We start from the raw sequence: 12,676 nt of genomic DNA, 5'->3' as shown, positions 1-12,676 counted from the left end.
CTTAATTTACACTGGCTGAAGGTCTGGATCAGAGAGTCTTTTTCTTTTTTTCTCCTCTCTCCCTAAGGAAGGTCACAGCCTCCTGACGATAGTCAAGATATCACTTGACTGGAAATGTGAGGAGAGACCAAGCCTGTTAGCAAGGAAAGGAGAATCCCTGGGGCAGGTTCTGGATGCTGGTTTGGTGGTGAAGGATAGGCAGAAATGCCCCATATCAGCCTGGAATTAACTTCAGTTGGCTACGTCAAGATCTTTCTACCTTTTTACACCAAACAGCTGCTTTTTGCCAAGCAGAACAGACATGAGTAAGCCATGTGTCCAAGATTGCCCCTGTTCTCAGTATTTATCATCTAAGAAGTCTTGCAGAGTTGCATTTGTTTAGTTTGGGATGAGATTCAAATCCAGCCTCTGATGTGGATCTACATTTCAAAACTAGCCTTAATTCCCGTAATGCATTGGCTTAGCTTCTCCAACTGAATCCAAAAACCTGCAAAATTCAGCAGGTCTTTGAATCCAGACCTCAACTGCAGCCTGAACAAGAACACTTGGTGAAGGCACCTGAGAGCCCATCTCAGCAGCTCCTTTCTTTCAGCGCTCTCAGACACTGGTGAGAGCTCTCCTGAACTCGCAGGAGTGTAGTAGTTAGTAGCAGAGCCCAATTACACCTTATGAGCCATGACAACAGGGAGCGATAGAAAGGCCAGGAGTGACTTTGACTCTCCTAGAAGATCTGCAATGGATTCACCAAGGGATGCTAGGGGAGAAGAAGCCCTCCCTCCCCCCAGCACACTCAAGTGCCCTGGCCCATGCAAATTCTGCTCTGAAGCCAAGAGTGACCTGGGCAGGCAGACAGCCCTTGGGCTGGGGAACCACAGGAGACACTGCCATCTCTTTCCACCTCAGTGGGAAAGGAGAATTCGGAGGCTGGTCCGCCCAGCCCCAGAGGCCTGTGTCAGCATTGTTTGCAGCGGGGAGCAGGCTGCGCCCCGCCTGGCGCTTCCCTTTGTGCTTTTGCTGAGCTCTGATCTTGCAGCGTCCATCGCCGTGGGGAGAGAACTGTTTGTAACCAGGGCTGACTGCTCCAACATACTTCTGCCGGGTTTTTGCTCAGAAGGCAAATCTCGCAGGCTTCAAAGCCTCCACATCAGCAAATTGTCTGACAACCGGCTTCCCTGACATCTTGTCAAACAAATGTCAAGGGGAGAGGAGTGTGTGTCTGCGGATGTTCAAGAGCACGGACCAACCTGCTTTCTGCCATCTTCACTCCCCCCAGGACCCTGCTTTGCCATCGTGGAACCACAGCACGGGGCGCCTGCCCCACAGCTGGCACATATGCAATGCAGTTCTTGAAGTGGGGGAGAAGGGGTCATTCTCCTGTCTTACCACACAACCAAATTTGTATTTCTGCAACACGACAGCCACATCACAGGGAGAGGATTCAGGATGAGTTGCTCTCCATGACCTCCGAGAGATCTGGTGGCCCAAAGTTGAGCATCTCTGCTCTTCAAGAGCTTAAGTCTTTAAGATGACCCTTAGATGACATGAAACAAGGTGCTACACTAGCTGCTGACAGACTCAGACCCAGCTGCACCCTGAAATCAGAGCAGTGAATTGAAGGGAACTGCGTTCTGCATCAGTGTGTTGCTCTGTTGATGACAGTCCTGACTGTCACCAACCTACTCCTACAGGAGCCTGTAAACCTCTCTGTACCTCCCAGCAGGAATGTTCTCTCCTCCCTGTCTCTACATACACACCTGCACATACACAACATTAACAGATTTACTAGCAGCTTTATTAGCATTTTAAGCTTCAATAAAGTACTCTTCTGCCTTGCAGTTATGCCAGTTCTCAGCACCTCCTTAATACTCTTTCCTTTTTTAACCTGGAAGAGAACAAGGCCACTTCCACCGATACTGTCCACTGTAGCTTATAGTTTGCAACTCTTTAAAAGACTTTGCTCCCTTGCAGCCAACCTCTACCCTCTGCACAACACCTGAAAACAGTACTTCACACAAACCAGCAGAAGCTGGTCTTTGGGGAAGGCGAGGAGGAAAAAAAAAAAAAAAAAAAAACTCAGGCACATACACACAGAGCAGAGAACACCTACCAGCCACGACCTGCAGCCTTGGCAAACTGCAGAGCAAGTTTGCTGGTGACAGCAACAGCTAGAAATGCAGATCAACAGAGAACGTGGAGAAGCACAGCAGCTCTCCACTCTCTACACCAAGGGCAAAGATCAGTGTTTGGGACACTAACTAGTTACCTGGGAAACCTGCAGTGGTGGGGTGGGGGGAGGAAAGCCAAGCACAGGCCTGTTTTCCTTTTGTATTACTTGCCATTCTTCCTCAGGTAAACAGTCCTTGAGCCTTACAGAGGCTCTTATGTGCTGGGAATCCCCTGAAATTAATTCTGCACTGATGTTATTTAAGGTCAGATGGGATGGAGTCACCAGCCTTCCTGCTTTCAGCATCAATAGCACAGTCCTCAGGTGGAAAGAGCAGATAAATGCTAAGGCCAAGAGGTGGCCAGGAACATCTAATTTGATTCCAAAGTCTCATCCCTACTTACTCCATTATTTCTCCCCTCTTCAAAGCAAGTCTTGCCACTTCTACGAGGCCCCCATTTCCTTTCCCTGAGCCATAGCAGACAGTACCTTTTCCACTGTGGAGGCCAAATACTCTGTTATGCATTTCTGTGCTCTCAGGTTCCACATCTCTGCTCTCATATCAGTTTTCCATGAAGGTAAAGCCTGCCTTCAGCACTGCACAAGATGCCACAGAAGAAGCTACACTGTTTTAGGAAGCCCCACAGAAATTGCTGAGAAGCAGGGGTGTTTAAGGCAGGGTAGAAAAGGTGTTTTCACAGGTCAATGTGACTGCCCTAATCCAAGACAGAGGTTGCCCACCGGGCTGACCAGTCCTGCTGTTCCCCACAAGGTCCCTTTACCTGTGCACGTAGCCTGCCGACCTGTTCCGATCACTGTCCCATCCATAAGACGACAGCAGTCCTGCCAGCTGAAGGCCTGGTGCTCAGCAGATGGAGGGGAAAGACAGAGCACATGTTTTATATGGAACAGAAATAAACATCAACAGCAAACAGAAGGCTCAGACTAAACTACAGTGGGCTCAGGAAGGACCTAGGACAAATAGAAAGCAATTCTGTTCTCAAACATTTGCCCTGAATAATGACAGTTGATATTTCAATGAAAAGAGCAAGCAACACCTGTGTAAGCAAGGGTTAAGACCCAGGGGTTAGAATTAAACATGAGTCAGTAAGGAATGCACTGCAGGCCCCGCTGCAGGGGCTAGAGGACAATAAACAGTTCAGCATCTGCCCTACTTAGCCACCCTGGAGAAAAGGAGTCAGCGCTGGTCAGTCTGGGAATGTCCAAACAACCGGGAACGCAGTGGTTACTCTGGCAAATCAATTCCAGGAAATTCAAAGGCTTTGTATAATAACCACCACACAAATTCCTGAAAAGCTCTCAGAACTTTCACGTACTGCCCTGCTAATTCACTTGCCTTCGCGCACTGACAGCGATTTGCCCTAATCCCTGGCGAAATGCAGCGGCAGCCTCACAGAGGAGGCCTCCCGTCTGGACACCACCAAGGTGGAGGGGCTGCCGAGGAGAGCTGGTGCCCTCCATGGCATCGGCCCCCAGACCCCACACCTGGCAGCTCACATCCAGCTTCCCTGGGCACTTCTGGGCTCAGGTTGTATCTACCGTTCAAGGTGGGCCATTAAAATTTTGGCTACATTAGAAGGATACGTCAAACCCTTTGCGCTCCTGCACACTTTCAGGGAATTCTTCCCAAACAAGCACACAACCGAGGATTTTTTTCCCTCCCTCACACTAGCCACTTCACAGACGGGCCTTTCCCACCACCATCTCACATGCCTGAAACAACGATCTTCTAGGACGTAATTGAGATTAAAGGGACACAGAAAAAGCGTTGAGCAGTCTCAAGGGCCAGTCAGGAGAGGAGCCGCCCTGCTTACACTTCCTTTTGATCTTTGCAGAGAACACAGCGGAGCTGCCCTTCTCTTTTGATGTGTCACCCTGCAGCTTGTTCTCTCGCAGGAGGGCAGGCCTGTTGCAGCATGCTTGCCCTTGGATTTCAGCTGCTGGGACAACAAAGCTGCATTTCAGCAGCTTCTATGTGTTTCACAGACTCCAGAGTCTTTGGGTTGACCCCAAGGGTGGAGGGGAACCGAGAAGGCAGAGAAGGGACACCACCCTCACACTCAGATCTAACTAAATCCTTGTCACTCACATGGAAGCACAAATTGCTAATGCAGCAGTAAAACAAAATGACTTATTCTGGGATCATGAAGCACTCTGCACCGAGAAATAGGGCACAGGCTCTGCAGTGCCACATCCATTCTTTGGCACACCATGAGTGACTCTTAGATGCAGGGGGATTATTGCTTACAGAGACACTTACCTAAATTGTATTCTGCTATGCAAGCATGAGCAAGACGACTCCTTACCTTCCCTGTTACATGGCAATGATTCTACACTACAATGAAATAGTTCAGAAGGCTCTGCTGCTCTGAAAACATGTTGCTCAAAATAAAACCCTCTGACCAGAGTCAAGCTACCTTGTGAAAAAGCCAGCATTGATCGTTTTTGTTGTATGTTAGGATAAAAACGTATTTTGCAAGCTTGATTGATAGCAGATTGAACTCAGATTGTCTGGTCATAACAGATCAGGTCTGCACAGCACTCCTTATTCACAGAGTTGAAAAGAGCTGAGTGCACCAGATGCCAGAACTTCCTTCCCAGTGAAGAAGTAAAGAGAGTAAGACCACAGGTTTGAGAAAAGCAGCAGCTTCCCATGAAGTTCTGCAGCCCATCAGTGGCAGGAGTAGGAAGGAGACACACATTCCCATCCCAGAACCAAGGGCTTGGATCAAAAGGCAAAGGAAGAGGGAAGGCAGCTGCTCATCTAGCTTTTAGGCCTGAGCGCCTTCAATTCTTTTTAAGACTGTTATATTTAAGCATAACCCTGACCTAAGTCATGAACCTAAGCTGCTTCTTCATTCTCTAAACCTCTTGTGTACTCCAAACCTAGTGGGTAACCAGCTCTAAGATAATGAGTACTCTCCCACTGAATTAAGTCCAAAAAAGTCAAGCCTGAGATATGAGGTTTGGTAGCAGGGTTTCTTCCCAAAATACTGCAAAGAACATGTGCAAAGGCTTGTGGGAAACGCAATCTTCTGCCCACAGTAACACAAGTGAACCTAATGAAAAACTGAGGTGCCTGAAATGAAACTCTGAAGCCAAAGAGCGAGTCCAAAGGCAGAACAAGCTTCCCACAAACTGCCTATCTAAAACGTCTCCACTAGGTCCAGAGAGGCTGCACCTGGACCTTGGAGATTCAAAGAGTCTGTTCCAGCCTAAGTATCAAACCTATTTGTATATACCTAAGCCATAGCCATTTTCGTAACCAACAAGATAAAAAGAAGTGAGCAGCTAATTATTTTTGATCCCCTCTGATCGGCCCTGCCAAGCATTCCCCGTTTACAGCAAAGCCAAACAGGACTGGCCTTCAGCACAAGCCCAGAGCAAAGCTCAGATTCACATCTTGGATTTGCAGTTGCTTTTCCCACAAAGCTCTTTCAATTCCACCAAAAGGAAGCTGTTTCCTTACGCCACCAGTTCACCTGATGAGTCTGTCTCTAAATTTTGTAACAGAACTGGCTTTTGCCTGGTAGAGGAAAGGTACCGTATGTGTTTGGTTTGTGGCTGCTCTTCTCTCAGGTTTCCAACCTGCCAGGAGCAGATGCCTGTATTTTCATGGGTCGGCATCTCTCACTTCTCCTTTAACTCATGGGCAGCAATGTGCCAGGAAGAACAAGAAGAAACTTGCCCCCAGCTGAGTAAAGGAAATCCGAAAGTCTGCAGCTTCTGCAGCGCAAGCCTGTAGTGACAAGTCGCTGAGTTTCCATCTAGAGGAAGCTGCTCATGGGAGCAGACTCATTGCTATCAACTCTCAGTTCCTAAACTTGACTTCTCCACTATTGGGCTGATCACTCATTCTGGGGAAAGCTAGATTGAACTGGGCTCTGTCGTCATCTAGCAATGTGGATCAACAACCTTTGCAGGGTGGTCAGTACATTTGTATGGAAAAAGGGAAGCAGACAGCACGGAGATAGGTGCTTATAACAGTCATTTGATCCGGCAGCTATTAACGTTAAACTGATAGTTGCTGTTGCACTGCATTTATGCATTCAATGCCCTTTCCCCTCTCAGTGCATCCCTCATGCCCATGCTGTACTACAACTTGAGACAGTAAACTGTCCCTTAGCACAGGCAAGACTTAAAATTCAACAAAAGCATCTTTCATCATCTCCACCTAAGTACTGCTTCCTACAAAGGCTGGCAGTAACTGCAAAACTTTACAACTTGGCCAGAGCTGGAACCTGTGAGTTCTCAGCCCCAGCTTTGATGCTGGCTTACTCAGGATGAGATATTTTACCTCTTCTGTCTAGATTTTTCCATCTAAGTAAGGGGGTAATTAACTGTGACTTGCTACACAGCAGTGGCATGAAACTTAATTAGTCAGAACACTTTGAAGGTATGGTACCTAATTAATATCTGAAGTAGCTGCAGATGATTATTATGAACAATGGTGTAGCTCACAGCTGATGATACAGCTCAGCTTGTCAGTATTTTTCTCTCTCAAAAGTGCTGTGCAAACATCCAGCCCATACTCCAGATCAGAAATCACCACAGCAGTGGGTGGATATAGGGCTCATTTCACAGATGCAAAGACTGAGGTAAGGTCTGGTGGAGCCCAGCAACAATCACAGATCACAGAGCCTGGGAACTTTGCACAGCACTTGCATGGGAAGTCCTAGGTTGCCGCTAGCATGGAACAGCACAGCAGTTGGACTGTCCCACTGTGATGAGACACAACATTTGGTGTCTGCCTGGAAATTTTCACCTGTGTGTGGTTTAAGGGTTGAATTTAACATGAGGTTGGAGCTTTAAAGATAGGAAAGAGCCAGTATGCTCTCTTAAAAAAAAACCCACAATGCACAGGCACATGCACATAAATAACAGGGCATATGGCGAGCGAGCCAGGAGGGCTAGCAGTGGGAGCACAGCCCTGCGCCTACATACCCAGGGCAAGGTCATACCCCCCTTAGTTTAGCAGCAGCTGCCACCAGTGCCACACTTGTCCTATCCTCGGATGACAGGGGAGATGAACAAGCAGCACTTTCAGCACAGAAGCCTCTGCACCAGCTTCACTTTCCCCTAACTCAGGTTCCCAGAGCTCTGTAAGGGTCATCACCCCCAGGGCCTCAACCAAGCAAGCAGTATCTCCAATTTCCCCAGCTGGTTGAAGAACAATAACCACCCAACATTGAAAAGAGCTCTGAGCAATAGGAAGCGGAAGTGCTCCTCCTAACTCTCACCTTAATTTTCTTTCTCTCCTGCCTTCGGGAGACCCCTGAACATGTTTCAAAGCACATTGCCAAACAGAGAAAGTAGAGTATTAAAGAAAACAAATACTCCAGAGCCTTACATAAGCACTGCAGTTCAAATCCACAACATTTCTTCTATTGCCATGTCATGGAACCGGGCTCCTATTCTGTCTCTCATGTCCTGAGAACTTCCTGGAGAGCAGAGGCAACAAGCTGGAAAGAAAGCAAAAAGGGAGATTTTTCTCCTGTCTGCTAAAGGACTGAATCCATTCTGAGCTGCCTGATGTCCCAACAACTGCACAAGGATTTGCACTGACATCAGTTGGGGTTGTATTTGTGGCTATATGCAAGTGAAAAGAAAGAGAAACAAAACGTACCAAAGCCAAGCAGGGCTAGTTTTGGAGCTTGTCCCTTTTAGAGACGGTGGGACATACTGCTATTAGCAACTTAACAGTCCAGACTTGACAAGAGTTAGAAAATATCACACTGTTACATATGCACTGAGCTAGTTTGCAGGTCTGTACACAATCAGCACACACAAAGGGGGAGGGGGGAGGAAGAGAAAGAAAATACACCACAACAAGCATCCCAATGGGATCCCCCAGGGAAACACTGATTTATCACCCAGAGCATAGGAATTGTAAGACAGGGCCTCTTGTGAAGGGGAAAGTCATTCCAGGTGGGTGCAGAGACTGTCCGCATGCGATTCTCTGGGGTTGTCAACCTTTCTGTCAGCTCCACATAAAATTCTTCATAGGCAAGTTTGTAAACCCCCATGGTAAAATGAAGTGCTGGAAAACCTGTTCACCCCTTTAAAGTGAGCACTCGACACACACGGTCCAGTTTCATTCTCTAAGTATTTTAAAGTTTAAAGTAAACAGCAGCAAATATTGACACAGTGCAACAGTCTCCCAAGGGCCAGGGCTGTAGGTTGCATGATATTCCAGTGCCACCAGCTGCACAATGTAGGAAACAACAGCTAAGCAGAATGAAAAGGGAGGCTGAGCTGTCAAGTAGCACTGGGTGAGGCAACACCCTTGAGTCAGCGGAGCTTTCCCATAGATTACAACGAACATCAGATGCAGAGCTTCATTACCAAAGGGATAAATAACAAGAATTCAGGCACTTGGTGAGCCCCCAGGAAAACACATGACAAATTGGTTTTCCTTTCCCTCCCACAGGGATAGTAAAATCAGCACAGACCATAGAACAACAAAATTCACTACCATCACCAGGAAAGATGCATTTGTCTGCAGCTGGGGAGGCAGAGGAGATCTCAGAGAAAGGCCTTCCACACTCTCAAGGGCAGGCCCTAAACGTTTCCCAGTGGAAGCAGCCAAATACTGTGGAAGTTGCATTTAGGTAGAGAACTTCAAAGCCTTTCTGTGACTCTACAGTCCTGCCACAAACCCAGGAGAAGTGTGTGCATGTCCATTTCTATGTGTGCGTGCATTCACAGATCCCAGCAGCTCCACGTGCAGAAGTGTCTAGCCAGCCACGCCAGGCATTTGCACTTCAGTCTTTGAGCTGAGCTCATTATGGAGGAAAGCAAGATGCTTTCTTTGTTACTATCACTGCAGAACAACTGGGAAGTCCCTGCGAGGACAGAAATTAAAAGGTCTCTGCACACAGACTCACCTGAGCACAAGAACTGCTAGACAAGAGCACCTCCTGGAGGACACGGCCTCCTCTCTCCTGTTTCTGCAGCACCTTCGCTCTAGGACACAAGGCTTACACGCAGCGTAGGGCTACGAAGCTGCTCAGAGGCTGGAGCATCTGCCCTCTGAGGAACGGCTGCGAGAGCTGGGCCTGTTCAGCCTGGAGAAGAGAAGACTGAGGGGGGATCTTATCAATGTGTATAAGTACCTGAAGGGAGGGTGTCAAGGGGATGGTGACAAACCCTTCAGTACTGCTATGTGAAAGGACAAGAGCCAACAGGCAAAAACTGAACCACAGAAAGCACTGCCTGAAAGTGAGGAGGAATTTCTTCACTGTGAGAGTGACGGAGCACTGGACCAGGTTGCCCAGAGAGGTTGTGGAGTCTCCTCTAGAGATATTCAAAGCCCACCTGGATGCAACCCTGTCTAACATGCTGTAGGTGACCCTGCTTGAGCAGGGCTTGAACTAGATGATCTCCAGAGGTCCCTTCCAACCTTACTGATTCTGTGATTCTGTAACCTGTTTAGACAATACTGTGGAAGCATGACTCCTACTTAATTATCAAAACAAACACTAGCTATACATAAACTAAACCATTTAAGGAAGTAGAATGAAATTAAATTAAGGTACTTTTCTTGATGCAAGATTTTTTCCATTTTTCCCCTCCTAGATTTTACTAATGAAAAAAAAAAACAAAAAACAAACAAACAAAAACCTTTAACCATAGCCAAACAGTTTAAGCTTACCAAAGTCTCAGAGCCTGTGAACATAACAGAAATTATAAACTCAGTTACCTGAGATTGCTCAGCTTTTGAAAGCAGTGTGAATCAGAAGATTAAAAACAAAGTATTTCTGGCAAGAAATTTATGGCAAGAATAAATTATTTTTATTTCAAGAATGCTGTTACAAAGCTCTCATTTTTTTATATACACTTAAATACACATCTTACCATAAAAAAGTCACTCCACCATTAAAAAAATAAACACATTCACACCATTATCAGCCTTCAAAGTATACCCCATGCAAGCCTTATCTGACAAAAGCAAGGGCATACTGATGACAGCCTGACCAAAATACTGACCAAGCAGACTATCTCTGCACTGATCCAAATTATTTGCTTATGGTTGGTAAGCCATATTTTATGTTCTTCTTGAAGTATTTTAAAGAGGAAATATGTCAAGCAAAACAATGTATTCACATGGGTCAAGAGAAATGCAATTTCCTTCTCTTTCCGTTAAAACCTCTGGGGATGATAAAGGCACTCTCTCTTTTATTCCAGGGAATATTCTTAGCACACATAGAAAGCATCTTTCTAGGAATGGAAATCTCAGAACCTACAAGGCAGGTTAAAACTGTCACCGCATTTTGCAGATGGAAAGAAAGAAAAAAAAAAAACCACAGACATGACTTGCCCCAAATTCCTTTGGGAGGTCAAGGTATGATCCTGGCAGGCATTTAGCAATTCCTAGATGTGACTCTGTAACCAGCACACACCTCCTTTCCTAAGGAGTCATGAATATGAGAGGCTACTTCTGTCAATCACAGCACTGCTCCTGTTCTGAGGGCTCCCTACCACTCTGGTTTGATCCCTTTGATTTAAAGAGCAAGAGGCTTCTGTCCCAGCTGGTGCTGCCAAAGCAACACACCAACTCCATGGCACAGTCCTTTGTTAAAATTTCCATTATCCTCTCCACCATGTCCCCATTGATAGCAAGAGATCGGAAATGATCAAAGTCATTTCTGCCCAGTTTCCGCAGGCGGCGGGCAGCTGCTCTGTAGCATTTCCAAGGCTGGGGTTCAATCAGCAGGTATTTGCACAGAGAGGAGAGGAAGGACAAGAACTCTATCAGGCCACTGTCTCCATGGTTCAGGTGGATCCACATGGTCACAGACATGCAAAAGCCAACATCAAAGGTGGAGCGGCTAAAATGGCTCAAGTAGGAGCTCAGGAACGGCTCCCTGGCACCAGAGTCCATGATATCCAGCTCTGCAAAGGATATGGAGGCAGGAAAGGGATTGCACTGCTGAGCCCTCTCAATCAACACCGGATCGATGTCACAACACAAAAGGTTCAGATCCTTCCCAGCTGCAGGCTGATCCAGGCTGCCTTCGCCCTCCTGAAGGCCAAGCAGGTGCCTGTACAGAGCCACACTTAGCTCCTGCAGAAAGGAAAACAACAGGGATTCATGGGGCCTGCACCACTTCATTAAGGCATCACTAAGCACCTAGGATCCCAGTCTCGGCAAGACTGTCAAGTCAGAGCTTTCTCTTGAGTTGATGAGGTTTGGAACAACAAGCTCCCTAATAATCTACCTTTCTGTAGCAAAAAGCATCTCAGTAGCCCTGACTACTAGAGTCAGCCAGGGCTTGGAATAACCCTGTATCACCCAGCACGTGGAGTTTTGATGCAATAACTATGCAAAAAGTTTAGGCTTAGTTATAACTATCTTGCTGAATATTCCCATTCAGTGGCAAGGCAAAGGATTCATTGGTTTCTTTAGGTGAGCCTCAGAGTTCTCTAACAGCACTAACACCTACTTATAAGGCCCAATTTAGAGTGATGCACTTATCCTACTGCTAAAGGAAAATCATCCCCAACCATTATACTGTAGTGTAAGATAGAGCTTTACTTTGAATTTCCTTTTGTAGAGCGCTCCACTAAATGCAAAGTTCATTAACCTTTCTCTACCAGGGATCTGATGAAAATCTGAATGACATCAAGGGAAACTAGCTGTACAATTCTCTAGCCCTTACATTTTCAAAAAGCTTTTGGCTACACAGGCAAATAGTGTCCTCTAGTGGCAAAAGCCTCCGCATTTTAAAAGAACTGGACTGAGAACATTTTCACCTGACCTGTTTTACAAGTTCATCTGAAACAAGATCTAGAATTGTCCTTTAGATAATACCTCAGGTAGAGTTTCAAGCCATCTGGCAAAGGGAGACGGGGCACGGAGAGAAGCCACAAAAGCAACACTACTCATGTTCCCAGCCAGAATGCAAAATAACTTCACTCTCAACGCACAATTATTTCTAAGTTAATATATTGGTAAAGTTTTCCTGTGAAAAGGCTTTAAACATACTTACATTAAACATTGCACTAGTATGCAGAGATGCACAGACGCTCCTGCATTATAACACAGCAGGTTTTTGCCTTAGCAGGAAAGGGGACAGACAAGATCTGCCATGTGCAAGCCAGCACAGCCTCCCAAGCCACCCCACAGCAACACTCAGCAGCAGCCAGCGCCACTGCACGCACCCGAGCCTTCGTCCTGCCCTTGGGGGACAGCGGTGGAGGGTGCTCTCCAGGAGAAGCGTCCCCTGACCCCACCAGTACCACACTGCATCCAGCTCCCTCCTTGGCCTCAATTACACAGGATCATCCCTGGCCCAGACCAGGGCAGTTCCAGTCTGTCCCATTCCTGCCCAACACCCTAAGCCACTGTGTGTTCAGTATTCCCCCACACTCTGCCTCCCCGAGGCACCCCCAGCTGCACCATCGCCCCCTGCACCTCCAGTCCGCCCCACTGCCCCAACACCCCAGGCCCTGCCTCCACCAGTCACTCCAGTCCGCCCCACTGCCCCA

The 12,676-nt window shown here is 47.1% G+C and overlaps 1 protein-coding gene across 1 annotated transcript in view; it reads right to left on the bottom strand.

Annotated features, from left to right (window-relative positions):
* Window positions 1-9,999: 9,999 nt before the first annotated feature.
* Window positions 10,000-12,676, bottom strand: part of BCDIN3D (BCDIN3 domain containing RNA methyltransferase) — a 3,411-nt gene continuing 734 nt past the window's right edge. Inside the window, exon 2 of the mRNA XM_085315699.1 lies at window positions 10,000-11,252. Coding sequence (XP_085171825.1) covers window positions 10,629-11,252 — 624 coding nt within the window. The 3' untranslated portion in view covers window positions 10,000-10,628. The remainder of the gene's footprint in view (window positions 11,253-12,676) is intronic.

Source organism: Rhea americana, unplaced genomic scaffold, assembly GCF_003343005.1.
Source record: "Rhea americana isolate MKP2758 unplaced genomic scaffold, rheAme1 scaffold_435, whole genome shotgun sequence".
Classification (NCBI taxonomy): Eukaryota; Metazoa; Chordata; class Aves; order Rheiformes; family Rheidae; genus Rhea; species Rhea americana.
The sequence above is the reverse complement of the archived record's forward strand: the minus strand, read 5'-3'. Positions and strand labels throughout refer to the sequence as shown.